At 32.6% G+C, this 13,512-nt stretch overlaps 1 protein-coding gene across 1 annotated transcript; it reads right to left on the bottom strand.

The window, feature by feature from the left end:
• Window positions 1-10,226: 10,226 nt before the first annotated feature.
• Window positions 10,227-13,280, bottom strand: LOC149480647 (bilin-binding protein-like). Its single transcript, XM_089706736.1, has 4 exons — window positions 13,104-13,280; window positions 11,471-11,681; window positions 10,962-11,063; window positions 10,227-10,621 (listed from the first exon to the last, which is right to left on the bottom strand). Exons 1-4 carry the CDS (start codon window positions 13,209-13,211, stop codon window positions 10,473-10,475), a joined length of 570 nt encoding a protein of 189 aa, XP_089562862.1. The 5' UTR covers window positions 13,212-13,280; the 3' UTR covers window positions 10,227-10,472.
• Window positions 13,281-13,512: the final 232 nt, after the last annotated feature.

Here is a 13,512-nt window from a genome sequence, read left to right as displayed (position 1 = left end):
TTTTTAATAGATAAATTGATTCCAGAGGAAGGTTTTAATATATAATTTATTAGGTTTTAGATAAAGCGTGCGAAGCCGCAGGCGGAAAGATAGTTAATTAATAAAAATTAAGACAGCACTTTTTAACAAATTATATTTGGTTACCTACAATAGTGTAGTTACTAAACACAAAAAATACAAATAATAATAAAATTCTAGAAACAAATAAATATTCAAAGTAGCCTTCTTAATTAGTCATTGAATTCTTATTTTTTTATTGAAACTTTAATCTCGACTAAGCTAATTTAGAATTAAAATTTTTGACCAATGATAATGTATGCCAAAAATTATCATAATGGTATCATATGGTATATAACATTCGAAAGTCAATATAATGTTCTAGAAATACCTATGTATGTAAATACTTTTATTTATTTATTAACTAGATAACCGCCCGTGACTTGGCCCGTTTTGTCTATAACCTCATAAATTATATACTAAAAACCTTCCTCTTAAATCACTCTATCTATTTAAAAAAAACCGCATCAAAATCCATTGCATAGTTTTAAAGATTTAAGCATACAAAGGGACATAGGGACAGAGAAAGCGACTTTGTTTTATACTGTGTAGTGATTATACATACAGTTTATCTTTTCAACACATTCATACTTAAAATTGCTTTGTCCAAAACAGTTGGATAGAGAATAATATTTAAAAACTTCACAAAATATTTCCTATTTTATACTCAATTTTCATAGAATTATAGGTACATAAAATTTTTATAAAATCTTGCTTTTTACTTGTTTTACTCACCTTTGAAATAGTTTTTAATTATATCACAATTCTTGGAACCAAAACACATTTCATAATACACTTTTTACGTTTTTTCTAAAATCACTAATAATCCATATCTAAATAGAATATTTATTTAAATTAATGCATATGCACCGCTATCTCGTATTGTCAATCTCTAAAATACTAAATTTCAAAATTTAAAACGTGTTGTGTGCGCGTGCCAAAAAAAAATACATAAAATTTGAGTGTTGAGTTACTATGTTGGTATTTAGACAAATAAAAATAAATTATGTCTCGAATGTTGGACGCGTGCGAATTTTATCGTAAAATTCAGCATGAGGGACGCGAGCCTTATAAAATGTTTGCAAATGTCAAAGCACTAAGTTGTTATTAAATTGATAGTTTTTATTATCTTGGTCCACGAGTATGTTTTTTTAAGATGACGCAGTATGTATTGCAACATGACATGGATTAATTGTACCTACTATGTATAAGATTTTTGAGTATTTCTACTTAATATATAGTATGCATGTAATATCGAACTTATATAATAGAGTATGTATAAAAGAGATTAGGTAGATACAAAATTGTATCATAAATATAATATGTTTTTTGTTCATGCCAAAAGTATTGAATGGATACAACATAAGAAATTTAGCATTAGCTTTTCACATAATTTCAAGGCCATTTTAAAAGAAATTAATTCATACGTTACCGTACATTAATAAAAAATAACAATTTAACTAAACTCGATATACCTGTCTTTGTTTTTCATTCCCGAAATTTCTTGTTCTTGTATAGAACTGATTTGAATTGACCTTGATCTCACATTTAATGAACGGAAACTAAATAATTAATTATAACGAATAATGAATACCCTAAAATCGAGTTAAGAAAGAAGAATAAACATATTTATAAATTTAACAGAAAGAAATAGAAAAGTATAGGCGAACGTGGATCAATAGGTAAATAATATAAAGCAAAGTAGGTACACTTAATATGGGCCACTCGCTGCCAACAATGTTGGCCGAGTAGATCACGTAATTTTTTCATAATTGCAGATGTTTATTCATAATCGCCGTAATGGTGGCAAACATCGACAATCATTTGTTGGGCCAACGCTGTCCACTGTGGAGAGGGCCCATTAAATTTTATAGAGGACTAGCCGCTCCGCGCGGTTTCACCCCCGTGGCTCGACCCCTGTTGGTCGTAGCGTGATGATATATAGCCTATAACCTTCCTCGATAAATGGGCTATCTAACACCGAAAGAATTTTTCAAATCGGACCAGTAGTTCCCGAGATTAGCGCGTTCAAACAAACAAACAAACAAACAAACTCTTCAGCTTTATAATATTAGTATAGATAACCTGGTTGTTCACCACAGCCCATGAACATATTATTTTATAGAAGCAGGACAAATGCGTAGCCCGCTTTTCAGGGATAAGAAAATATGAATAGCAAACGGGAATAATGGAATAGACTCGAAAGTGAAAAAGACTGGTAAAAAGACACAGGCTCTAAGGCACAAAACCCAACAAAAGGTTTCGTTAATAAATTAATTTATATTTCTAATCTCTTTTTAATCATCATCATCAATCATCATCACCTACTAGTATTTTGTTCCCAAGATTTAACCAGCTGCTTCTACTCGCAAGCTATGTCGGATACAAATATAATAATATCTTAATTATTTTAGTATCTTTTTTTATTGTGCAAAATTATCATTCAAAGTCGAAAGGTCAAATTCACAAAATACAAAAAGGAAGTGGTTTTTAATAATTGGCTTGACTAGTTTGCAAATTTAAAAATAAAAATGATTTTTTTTTGCGTCACATTTGAATCTGTTGTAGCGTTTTTGCGTTTTAATAATAGATATAAAATTTGAAACGTAGTCACTTAGATATTTAAAAAATTTATTAACAGAATAAATATTTTAGGTAAAGCTAGAATGGTCATCATTCCAGCTCATATCAATAATTATTATTGTATACTATGGATACTACGATCCTCTAACGAGTATTTAGCCAATCTTTTAGACTGACTAATGACACCATTTATACGAGAACCTGCTGATATTTACTTGAAGAGTTGACATTTCAATTTGATATGAAAAGATTTCACGAAACCCGAGATTAAAATATGATGATACACTACGGCACGGCCTGACCCCAGCGAGCACCGTGTAGCGAGAATCATTCATAAACGAACTAGAATTTCGTGTTCACAAAATTATTGAAACACATTATCACTACATAGTATAAAACAAATTCGCTTTCTCTGTCCCTATGTCCCTTTGTATGCTTAAATCTTTAAAACTACATAACGGATTTGGATGCGGTTTTTTTAATAGATAAAGTGATTCAAGAGGAAGGTTTAAGTATATAATTTATTAGGTTTTAGACAAAGCGGGCGAAGCCGCGGGCGGTAAGCTAGTAATTCATAAATAAGGAATACCTATATTATATCGCTCCTTAGAGAACTTGGATATGCAGAGTTTTGTTTCGGACAATTTTGATCTAGTTAATTAATTAATTAATTGTGAATCTATTTTTTTAAGCTTACATAGCTTCTATCGCGGGCCTTGAGCGCGGGGACCGAACCGAGAAATTCCGTAACGAAAAAACCTCACGCTCCCCACTCCGACGGGCACGGAGGTGTAGCTTGAAGGCATAGCATGCAATAGCTTTACCGCGGCAGTCCCCGAGTGCCACACGTCTTTTTTTTTTATTCATGAATAGGTAAACATTTGGCCGCTGTTTCACCTCATGGTAAGTGACAACGCGTACTACAGGTAAATTAGCTTGGAGAAATTTTTGCGTTTGTAGTAGTGTATGGTCAGCAAATAAAATAAAACAACATTTTATTTTTAGTTTTTATTTTATACAGGGTTACTTGTAAAACACCAGCAACCTCGCAGGACAAGATAGCTAACATCATAAATAACAACATTTGTTCTACGACTTTTGGCATAACGCAATAAATTATTTTTAAATGATTTTTTAAACTTTTATTGTACTCTCCTTACATATTTTGTAAGTCTATGTTCTATTAATTATCGGATGGACGACGCGACGCCCCCTTCCCCCTCTCGTTCGCTTTTTGTTTACGTAATTTTTGGGAGGCGTAGAGTTTATAATATTCAGACGGAAAATTAAATGAATATTTATTTTTGTATGAAAATAAAATCTAACAAATTATCAAAAGTCGAAATGTTGTTACTTATGATGTTAGCTATCTTGTCCTGCGAGGTTGCCGGTGTTTTACAAGTAACCCTGTATATATAAGGGATTTTAAATTAAACTATATGTGTTTCTCCTCTGAAAAAGATGAGACTTTATTTTAATATTTGCACATTTAACATACATATAACTTTTACATTAACAATGTTACTAAAATGAAAAATTTACTAACCTGAAAAAGAAACGACATTTAAAGTTTAATTCTTTAGTTTGAGAAGTCAAAGGCTTGCCTCGACCATGTTTTAACACTGGAGCCATATTGAATTAACAATATAAAGTTACAACACTTACACACAAATTTAACACTAGTTATGGCCCTGCCTTCATACAAAACTGCTGAATACGCCGTTCGCACGGGAATAGAATGTGGATGCGATTTCCCTTATAGCATCCAAGCTTACGTCTTTATAATTATTAAACTGTATAAATTCATTCTTTAACTCCGGTCTGCATCGTGCAGACATGGGTGTAAAAGTCTCATTTTAGCTATTAAATGTAGTTTTTAAGTACATCTGAGTTTTCATTTGGGGCCTCCGGCTGCGGGACATGTAATTCACTTCAACAAATATTATAACAATGATAACAAATAATAACAACAATCAACAAATACAAAATTTATCAATTAAACTACGTACATAATAATTATAATTTTTGAATGAAATGTGCTTTATGTTCTAACGCTACCAAACGACTGCACGTGGCACCTGCGGACAGCGTAAACTGGTTTATTCTGGTTTTGTGCGTGTTTCCACTTTCCACTATCAAGTGACGATTTATTTATTTGTTTTGTTTCGTAATTATTATGGTCAAATATTAATTATGAAACAAATTATTATGGACACGATATTTTATTGTTTCACGGTAGTCGCCTTGTCGTTTGCTCAAGGACGTAAAATTGAATGATATATTTTTTTTTATAAAGTCAAAACCATTTTCTTTCAAATAAAAACTTGTTTTTATTGAAAACAAAAGTGTTGCTAGGAATAAGTATAAAGTTAAATAGTAATGTTAGGATATCGAAACATTTTTGTATAGGCCAGAACGATATAGTGGAAACGCGCTCTAAGATCTGAGTAATATACACACCACTACATATGCAAAAATTTCTCCAAGCTAATTTACCTGTAAGAGCATGTTTATTGTTTACCTAGAAGGTGCCTATTCACATTTGCATTGAATTAAATTATTTGTGTATTTTGTGCCAATGTTCATTGTATGCTATTATAGAAATTAAATACCTGTATTCTATTGAGACACATGAAATGTTTTTCAGTAAAAAAAACAAAGAAAAGTTTGTTTTCAACAAAACGACCCACCTCCGAACGTAATTATGACGCAATTTTGAGAATTGTTTTTGATTTTTAACCGGTTTCCATGAGAGCGAAGTAACAATTTGTAAATAATACAGTACATTTATTTGTACAAATATTACTTGCGAATTATTGAATCTCAATATTAATATTATTTAAATACGAAGGTCTGTCTGTCTATCTACTGAACCACGGCACCTATTTAGATTAAGTTTAGATTCATAATAGTTATTTATTAATTACCTATCTAGGACCGACGGTTACTTTTGAAGTGAAAGTTTAGGCTCGTTGAGAGTAAAATTTCAAGTTCGCGTCATGGCAATTCCGTCACGTCATGGTGTAAGGCTACAATTTTGGTATTTATGACGTATAAAATAAATCATCCCCAAAAACTTTGAAATAGAGAATTACAATTTTGGTCCGCCGCTGAAATCGCAGGGTTAAGCTATAGTCATAATCATAAAATTCATATAAGGCTAGTGTTAGAACTAGTTTCTAAATACAATACCAGGCACAATACCAGGTGTTCTATTAGCCTAACAATGTATATTTTATTTAAGCGTTATTTTTCCTTGTTATATTTTCAGATAATACCTATACGAATCAAGTCTAAAATTTATGGTAATTTATGAAAATTTATTGCAGTCATGTGAATTTCATGTCCATCAAATAGATTTATCAAACAATTAATGTTTTCTTCATAATTGAATAAATTGATAGCTTGAGTGACAAAATTGAATTTTTAAGATAAGGATTTAATTACTTGCTTCTTGATATCTATATGTGTGATCAGTTTTATTATTATACCAGTGACATCAATTATAAAAATGGGTGAATAAATCTTTTACAGCAGCAGAAGAATAATTTTACTTTGTTACCAACAATTTTGCAATAGTTAATCTATACAAATATTATAAAGAGGAAAGGTTTGTATGTATGTATGTATGTATGGTTTTCACGCATAAACTACTGGACCGATTTTGATAAAATTTGGCACAGACAATCCTTAGACCCTGAGAAAGAACATAGGCTACCTTTTATTGCGAAATATGTACCACGGGCGAAGCCGGGGCGGACCGCTAGTTAAGTATAATTAGGTCATTTCATTCTCTAATCTCTATTTAATAATATTATAAATGCAATTAATGTTATTCTGTCTGTCTCTTCTCCCAACCTCATCCACCGAACCGATATAGATGATATTTGATACCACACATAGATTGTATCCCAGGGAGGGAATTTGTTTGCCTTTGACTAAAATGGCGTATGGTAAGCCAGTTTTTACACACTTTATATTAGCTTCACCTGTAATATGTTTGTAACCGACTTCTTTGGGCGCGATTTTGACCCACTTTAAACGGCCAGATTTCGTTCAAACTTTGTAGATTTAAGGTTGGGTCGCCTAAGATCGGATGTGACATAAGATCGGATGCATGGAATAACTCGCAAACTAGGCAATATTCTCTACTGCTACCAACACTACTAGATCCGCCATTTTGTTCTGCCCCTCTCTTCACTCTGCGGCCGGCCAGCGACCAGACGGGACGTGTACACAGGTGATTCAGCAGAAAAGGTGTATTTTGTGGCGAAAATCGTCAATCCGATCTTACCTACAAAATTTTGATGGCTCATTGTGGAGAGTACTTTCATTGAAATAATGTAATTAATTATTTTGGGGCAGAATTAGCGAATCCTCTTTCCATCTGTATACTTTGATTACGCCTAGGACGTTCACAACCCAAGATCCGATCTTCCCTCCCAATGCCGAAGATCGGACCGAAGTTTAGCTCTTGACTGCGCCTTATGCAATAATGCGCAATAATTATTAACTTTTAATATATTTAACTATCCAATGACGCTATGACTATCAGACCTTAGGTACATTTTCATTATTTAGTCCTAGAACACGGAGGATAAAAGTTTGAGAAACTTAATTAGGATGAGGAGGGAAGACCGGACTAAAAAAACGCAATAAAAAAAAAAACTTCTTTGTCAAATTTTTTGAGGAATTTCCTGACTCAATCATTGATGCTCAATGTATGGACGTAAGTCCGGATGTTTTCCTAATGTTAACATTATTATTAAATGCATAGAAGTGAAGATACTACATAGTCCGATCTTCGGCCGAACTGTTATTTTCTTCACTATGGTAAGTCGAAAAAAGTCTGCTTTTTAGGCTCTAAATTTGCTTAGATAGATAGCATCTACGCAAACCAAAAAATTAGGGGTTAAACAACATTTTCTTGTCATCAATTTACAGTTGACCGCAACAGAAAAACGACATCGAATCATGAGAAATAAAATAAAAAATACAGTACGTATAAAATTTTCGGCATATGCGTCCGATCTTAGGCGACCCAACCCGATGACAATACTTATACTAATTTGATAAAATAAATAATAGTTAAAAAATAAATAAAAAACACGCGTTTTATAGAAAACCGAACTAAAAGCGTGTTTTTTAGTTTTTTCAAACTATTATTATTTATATTAAGCCGGGGTAGGTATGTTGACATTAGTTACAAATCATTATCTTTATCCAGACGAAGACAAATCTGCCAATCTATAAATCTTTAGAACTCAGCCTTTCTTGAATGACATGTAGTGTAACTAGCCCAACTTTCTATTTATGTTACAGGCAATGCTCATTACCGGTCAAAATAACTCTTGACTGCAAAAATCAGTCAAAAACGTTTAATTCTAAATACGGAACCCTAAAAAAAAATCGCCTGTAGTCACGAAAATTGTTGCCTATTTATTTACTGTGCTATCTTACACTGGACTTTGGCAAGGTATCCCTAGTCTTTGCAGAATCCGTCCTCACTGGGATCGGGAGTTGTCACTTGAAAAAAGAAGAAGAAGAAGAAGGTCCCCCTATTGATTGGGGCCAAAGACAAAGAGAAGAAGAAGAAGACTGTGCTACTTTCTAAAGGCTGACCAACAAAAATATGTATTTTTAATCAACGAAATAAATTATGCTTTAATAATGCCCAGTATAAACATCTTATAAGTCTTCAAAAATATTATTGAAATTTGAAACATTAAATTGTGAACTAAGTGAATAATTATCGATTTCTTTAAGTTGTTTATTATTAAAAATTTAAACAGCTTCTTTTATCTTAGTGGTTATCTGGCAAAGATAAATTGTTCGTGATAAGTATTATCTATTCATCCATTTAAACATCCATTTAAATAATCTCTAACTGTTTTAACATTGTTTTTGTATGTTTTGTATTACGTATCATCGCAGAAAGAAAAAAACCGGCCAAGTGCGGGTCGGACTCGCGCACTATCTATGATAGAAAATAATTTTACTGTATATTATTTTTTTTTTAATTCTTAGTATTTAATATTAAAGCGGCAACGGTAATACATCATTTGTGTAAACTTCAGCTTTCTAGCAATAACGGTATGAGATATAGCCTGAAGAAAGACAGATAGACAGCAGAGGCTTAGTAATAGCATCTCGTTTTACCCTTTGGGTATGTAACCCTAAAAATTATAATGAGTAACTATATTGGCACAGCGCAAGTATGTATTATAAAAACCAAGACTTTCTCGCACGCGTATGTCAGTTTCCTTAAGAGGTTCATGTATGAAAGTTGGAACCACATTGAGATCTCCATTCATGACAATCTATACTAATATTATAAAGCTGAAGTTTGTTTGTTTGTTTGAACGCGCTAATCTCGGGAACAACTGGTCCGATTTGAAAAATTATTTCAGTGTTAGATAGCTCATTTATCGAGGAAGGTTATAGGCTATATAACATCACGCTACGACCAACAGGAGTGGAGCCACGGGGGTTAAACCGCGCGGAGCAGCTAGTTTTAAATAATTTACTCCGACAGTTCTAATGCAAATAAACTAATTGACTAGCAAACCAAGTCAAACGATATAAGAATTGATTTAGTTTCAAATCTGAAAAAGAAAACTACAAATTTAGGCTCTTTAATAGCGAAATTCTCAGAAACTCTTTCTCAGTGATCTACCTAAAAAGATTCTAATCCTAGATGTTTTGGATAAGTTTTAAAATCATCTGTTTAACTTTTTTCATATATAATATATATATTTAGGAACTCATAGGAGTATTGTATAGTTAGTTACATTAATCTTCTCAAGCTAGAGAATCGCTCCTATAAAAATAATAATTATAAACTCTACAAGCTTCTTGACTTCTTGACTTGACTAATTCTTCATTAACCTAACAAGCAGTTGTGACTTGTGATTTGTTCAATGAATGTTGGCATGATACATATTGCGTTTAATTATTAATTCGTTATATATAATTTATTATTCCAAGCGAAAGTCACTTATTTATCATTAACTTTGTTATCGGCGGTGTATGTAATTGTAATAAGCGTTATTTTTTATCATTCCTATACATATTGTTATTGTCATCTCTACTTCCAACTTCATGAACTTTATTTGACCCGTATCAATAAACATATTCAAATGAATTATCAGTTGGCCACTTGACAAATTCTTGGTATTAAAATATTGTTTGCGCACTTTTTTCGCGGCTTTTAAAGTGCTGATAAATAAATAAATCAATGACTTCATTATGCATTTGAAATTAAGTTTTTTATGAGAACAAGTTTGGCTCGCGTCAGACCCGATTTAATGAAAAGGTTTTTTGTTCTGATAATATCTACATTTGGTTTATGTATATTGAAACATATTAAAATTTCCTGATAAAAAGCTTGCCGTGTTAATTATGTATGTGCTTTTAATTATTATATTATAAGATATAAATTGTATCTTTTATATCTTTAAAAATATTTGTGAGAGAAGTATTCAAAATGTTGAAAAAAAAGACAAAAAAAGCATTGAAAATTTTATACTAGTTGGATTAATACTTTCAGGGTTTATGGGGTTTCGGCGGAAATAAACACAAAGAAATGGTATTAGTGCTAATCACATTTATTGCGGAACTGCTTTGTAATTATTAAACTATCTTAAACTACGTACCCTCGATGTAAATACAGATCTATGGCTTAATCAACCGACTCAACACGATGAAAAACATCACAGATGATTAAGTTTAGATGTAATACCTTTAAAATAGCATTGCAATTGTTACAATCAATAGGGATTAGGGGGTGGAAATTTTGTGTATGTAAACTTATGAATTAAATATGTTTTAATCTACTTGGAGATTTTGCAAGCCTCTTCAGAGAAGTCGTTGTACATAAGTTTGCTGCTGTCGATAACTGGGGAGCCAGCGAGGTAGTTCTCAACGGCGGTCTTGGCGTCACCGGTAAGGACCTTGGATTTGGACAGCACCCAGGCGAAGTCTGGTAAAAGATAGAACACGTTAGATATGCAACTAGTGCTACTAAAGTGAATGATGGTGAGATCTAAGTGAACGGCTTTGTAAATCATCTAGTAATAGTGAATGAAGATTTAAGATAAACCGGAGCCGTGCCTGCGTGTAGTTATATCGTAGGAAGACGAAATCCTTTTATAAAGAACTTTTAAGAACTAAATTAATAGTGGTACAATAAAAAGAAATTTCTGTTTAATTAAGTGTTTCTGATCTTAAATCTGGCTCTGTTCTTCAGAAGGTATAATCACAGGTTTTGACCAACCAATTGAGTGTAGGATGTCAGGTAAATAGTTGTTTATAATTCTTACCTTGGTGTCCCTTCTTCTCTTCGTCGTACTTGCAGTGGTATCCGATGATGAAGTTCTTGTTGTCGGTGGCGAGGACGTTGAAGAGGTTCTCACTTGTAACACCTGGAAGATAAAGATATTTAAACATTGTACGCTACGACGAGTTAATTAAGATATTTAAACCTTGTACGCCACGATGCGCTCTTTTAAGATGGCCGCATAGGATGCTACCGTATTCATCTTTTCTTCAAAGCAAATACAGAAAGGAGGAAATTCAAAAGCTGAATCATTGTGCAATAATTTACTTATGATTTCAATTCAATGTCACAAAAAAAACTAGTAGACTTTAATTTGAATTTTATGCATTATTCATATTTGTTCAGCGTATTAACAAGTCTCGGTTCTCATACGGATTTGGATGATTTTTACAAATTTGGATAAATTAGAAATTAATATTGTAATCTACTCCTTCTAGAGTTTTAACAAAATAATTTCCTGATGGGAAAGGTTATTGTTCAGTGTAAACATACCTCCGAAAGTGAGCTTGTGGTAGATCTTGCCGATCTTAGGTTCGCCAACGGGGTAGGCAGATCCCTCTTGGCTGTATTCCTTGCCGTGGATCACGTGGAAATTCTTGACCTTGACGCCCTTGCCGTCAGCGGTGTACTCAGCCCATGAGCACTTTCCGAACTTCTCGACTTCGTTGTTGTACCTGGCGATTTCGTACCACTTGCCGGCGTACTGTAAGGGAATGGCGTGTTTCTCAGTTTGTCTTTGCTTAACGCACGCAGATATATTGCAAACTTTTCAATTGTAAAAGTTTAACAACCCTTTTACAGAATGGGCGATTTTATTATAATGGATTTTACGTGTGTTGATTAAAGCAATCCTTGGCTTATACAGGAAGGAAAATATAAACCTGAAGCGGAAATACGTGCTACCGTTTTTTCAAGAGAATGTAGACATTATATTAAATTTTGTACGTTTTTATCGCAATTCAAACGATAACTGGGTCGTTCGGTCAGGTTTAAAGTCACGTAATTTTAGTAAAAACAAACAAAGACGGTACTATCACACGAATAAAAAATAATCTTTCACGTTTATCTCATTAATAAAATATTGTTTCCAAAGACTGTATAATTCAAGTGTGGAGAATTTTAGAAACGTATATGTTATTAGGTATCAATAAAATTTCAATTAATTTGTAATAACGAAATTCGGACATTTTTCTCCCAGCGACTTTTATTGGTATCCCTTGATTTTCTCATTCTGACGTTTATATTTAAAAAGCTTTAATATACATATTACGTATAAAGTGCAATTTTTATGTTTTTCATTAACACTGCGCAAATTATGAGCATCCAATTATTTCTGGTTATAACTGCCTGTGCCACCGATGATTTTGCACATTTAAAAAATGGGATACTTTAGCCGTCGGACCAGTTTTCGAAACCAGTATCTTTTTGCGTTTAAACGGATATTTTGGATGAGTTATGTGCACTTTTATGCGATAATAATGCGTCGAGTTTTTTGCATTTGCCTTAATTGAATGATGGTTGCAATTTATGGACATTTTCTAGGGATTTTTTTTCCTTCCTTTATGAAATTGTAACATTTTTATTGTTTATAGGGAATAAAGCATTTTACTGATTTTAAGCATTCAATTAATTTCACTATGGCTTTTACGGTACGGTTTAAATTACGGTACTAAATGAAATTTTATATTGCAACAAAAATTATTATCCCGAAATTCGAAATTATGTAGGCACACACAATTTAATATTACTTCTTAAGAATTATATTTCGCATTTCTTTTAATTTTTTTTTTAAACTACGCTAATTATTTCACAGAAGCAATAGTTATGGACTTTTATACCAACAAATATGATTCACTATATTTTCACCGATAAAAAACGTTATTTATTATTTTGTAAAGTTAATAAGTAATTAGAAATTTATTAGATCGAGATCTAAATTGGCACTTCTCTATATTTTAATTACAATTATTAAATTAAATATTTTTTAAACAAATTTTAAACTTCATATTCCGCACGGATAAACCACACATCACATAACATTTTACAATAGAAAAAAAATCACTTGAATTTTTTTTTTAATTTTTTGCTACCAAAAAAAACGTTTGTTAAAATTTTGAATTCTTACGTTGGTCCAGTCGAAGTTGTCGACCACCTTCACTTCGGGGCAGGCACCGTCATGGTAGACGTTGGCAGCGGCGGCCGCCACCAAACCGAGAACGATGTATTGGATCATATTGGTATAGCTTGCAAAGAACTTGCTTTTGCGGGAGTCAGCAGATGACTGATTGAATTGGTCAGAAATGTAACCCCTTTTATACTACAACTGGCCAGAGGTCACGGTCTCCACACTCTGGATTGTTTATACAGCCGCACTCGCTCTTTGCATATTTCTAGTTTTTGATAAGGGTTTTTTTTTCGTTTTCTAAACAAATTTAGGCAAATTGACTGCTAGGTGTTTTTGTTACTACGCGCCGGTTCGGGTTTCGAGTCATTTCAGTTCAATTGGTGGTGATGGAAGGTAATCGTGCTCGTAG

This window comes from Colias philodice, chromosome 18 (genome assembly GCF_061535455.1).
Source record: "Colias philodice isolate Cphi_HAF_F1 chromosome 18, ilColPhil1 Martin Lab GWU primary, whole genome shotgun sequence".
Lineage (NCBI taxonomy): Eukaryota > Metazoa > Arthropoda > Insecta > Lepidoptera > Pieridae > Colias > Colias philodice.
Note: the sequence above shows the minus strand (reverse complement) of the source record. Positions and strands in the feature narration are given on the sequence as shown.

What these genes read in the sequence shown, in the direction of transcription:
- LOC149480647 (XM_089706736.1), bottom strand. Translation starts at nt 13,211, where the DNA reads ATGATCCAATACATCGTTCTCGGTTTGGTGGCGGCCGCCGCTGCCAAC. An exon ending in CCACAAGCTCACTTTCGGAG is followed by an intron (nt 11,064 to 11,470) that starts GTATGTTTACAC and finishes TTTATCTTCCAG; the next exon opens with GTGTTACAAGTGAGAACCTC. An exon ending in AGAGAAGAAGGGACACCAAG is followed by an intron (nt 10,622 to 10,961) that starts GTAAGAATTATA and finishes ATCTTTTACCAG; the next exon opens with ACTTCGCCTGGGTGCTGTCC.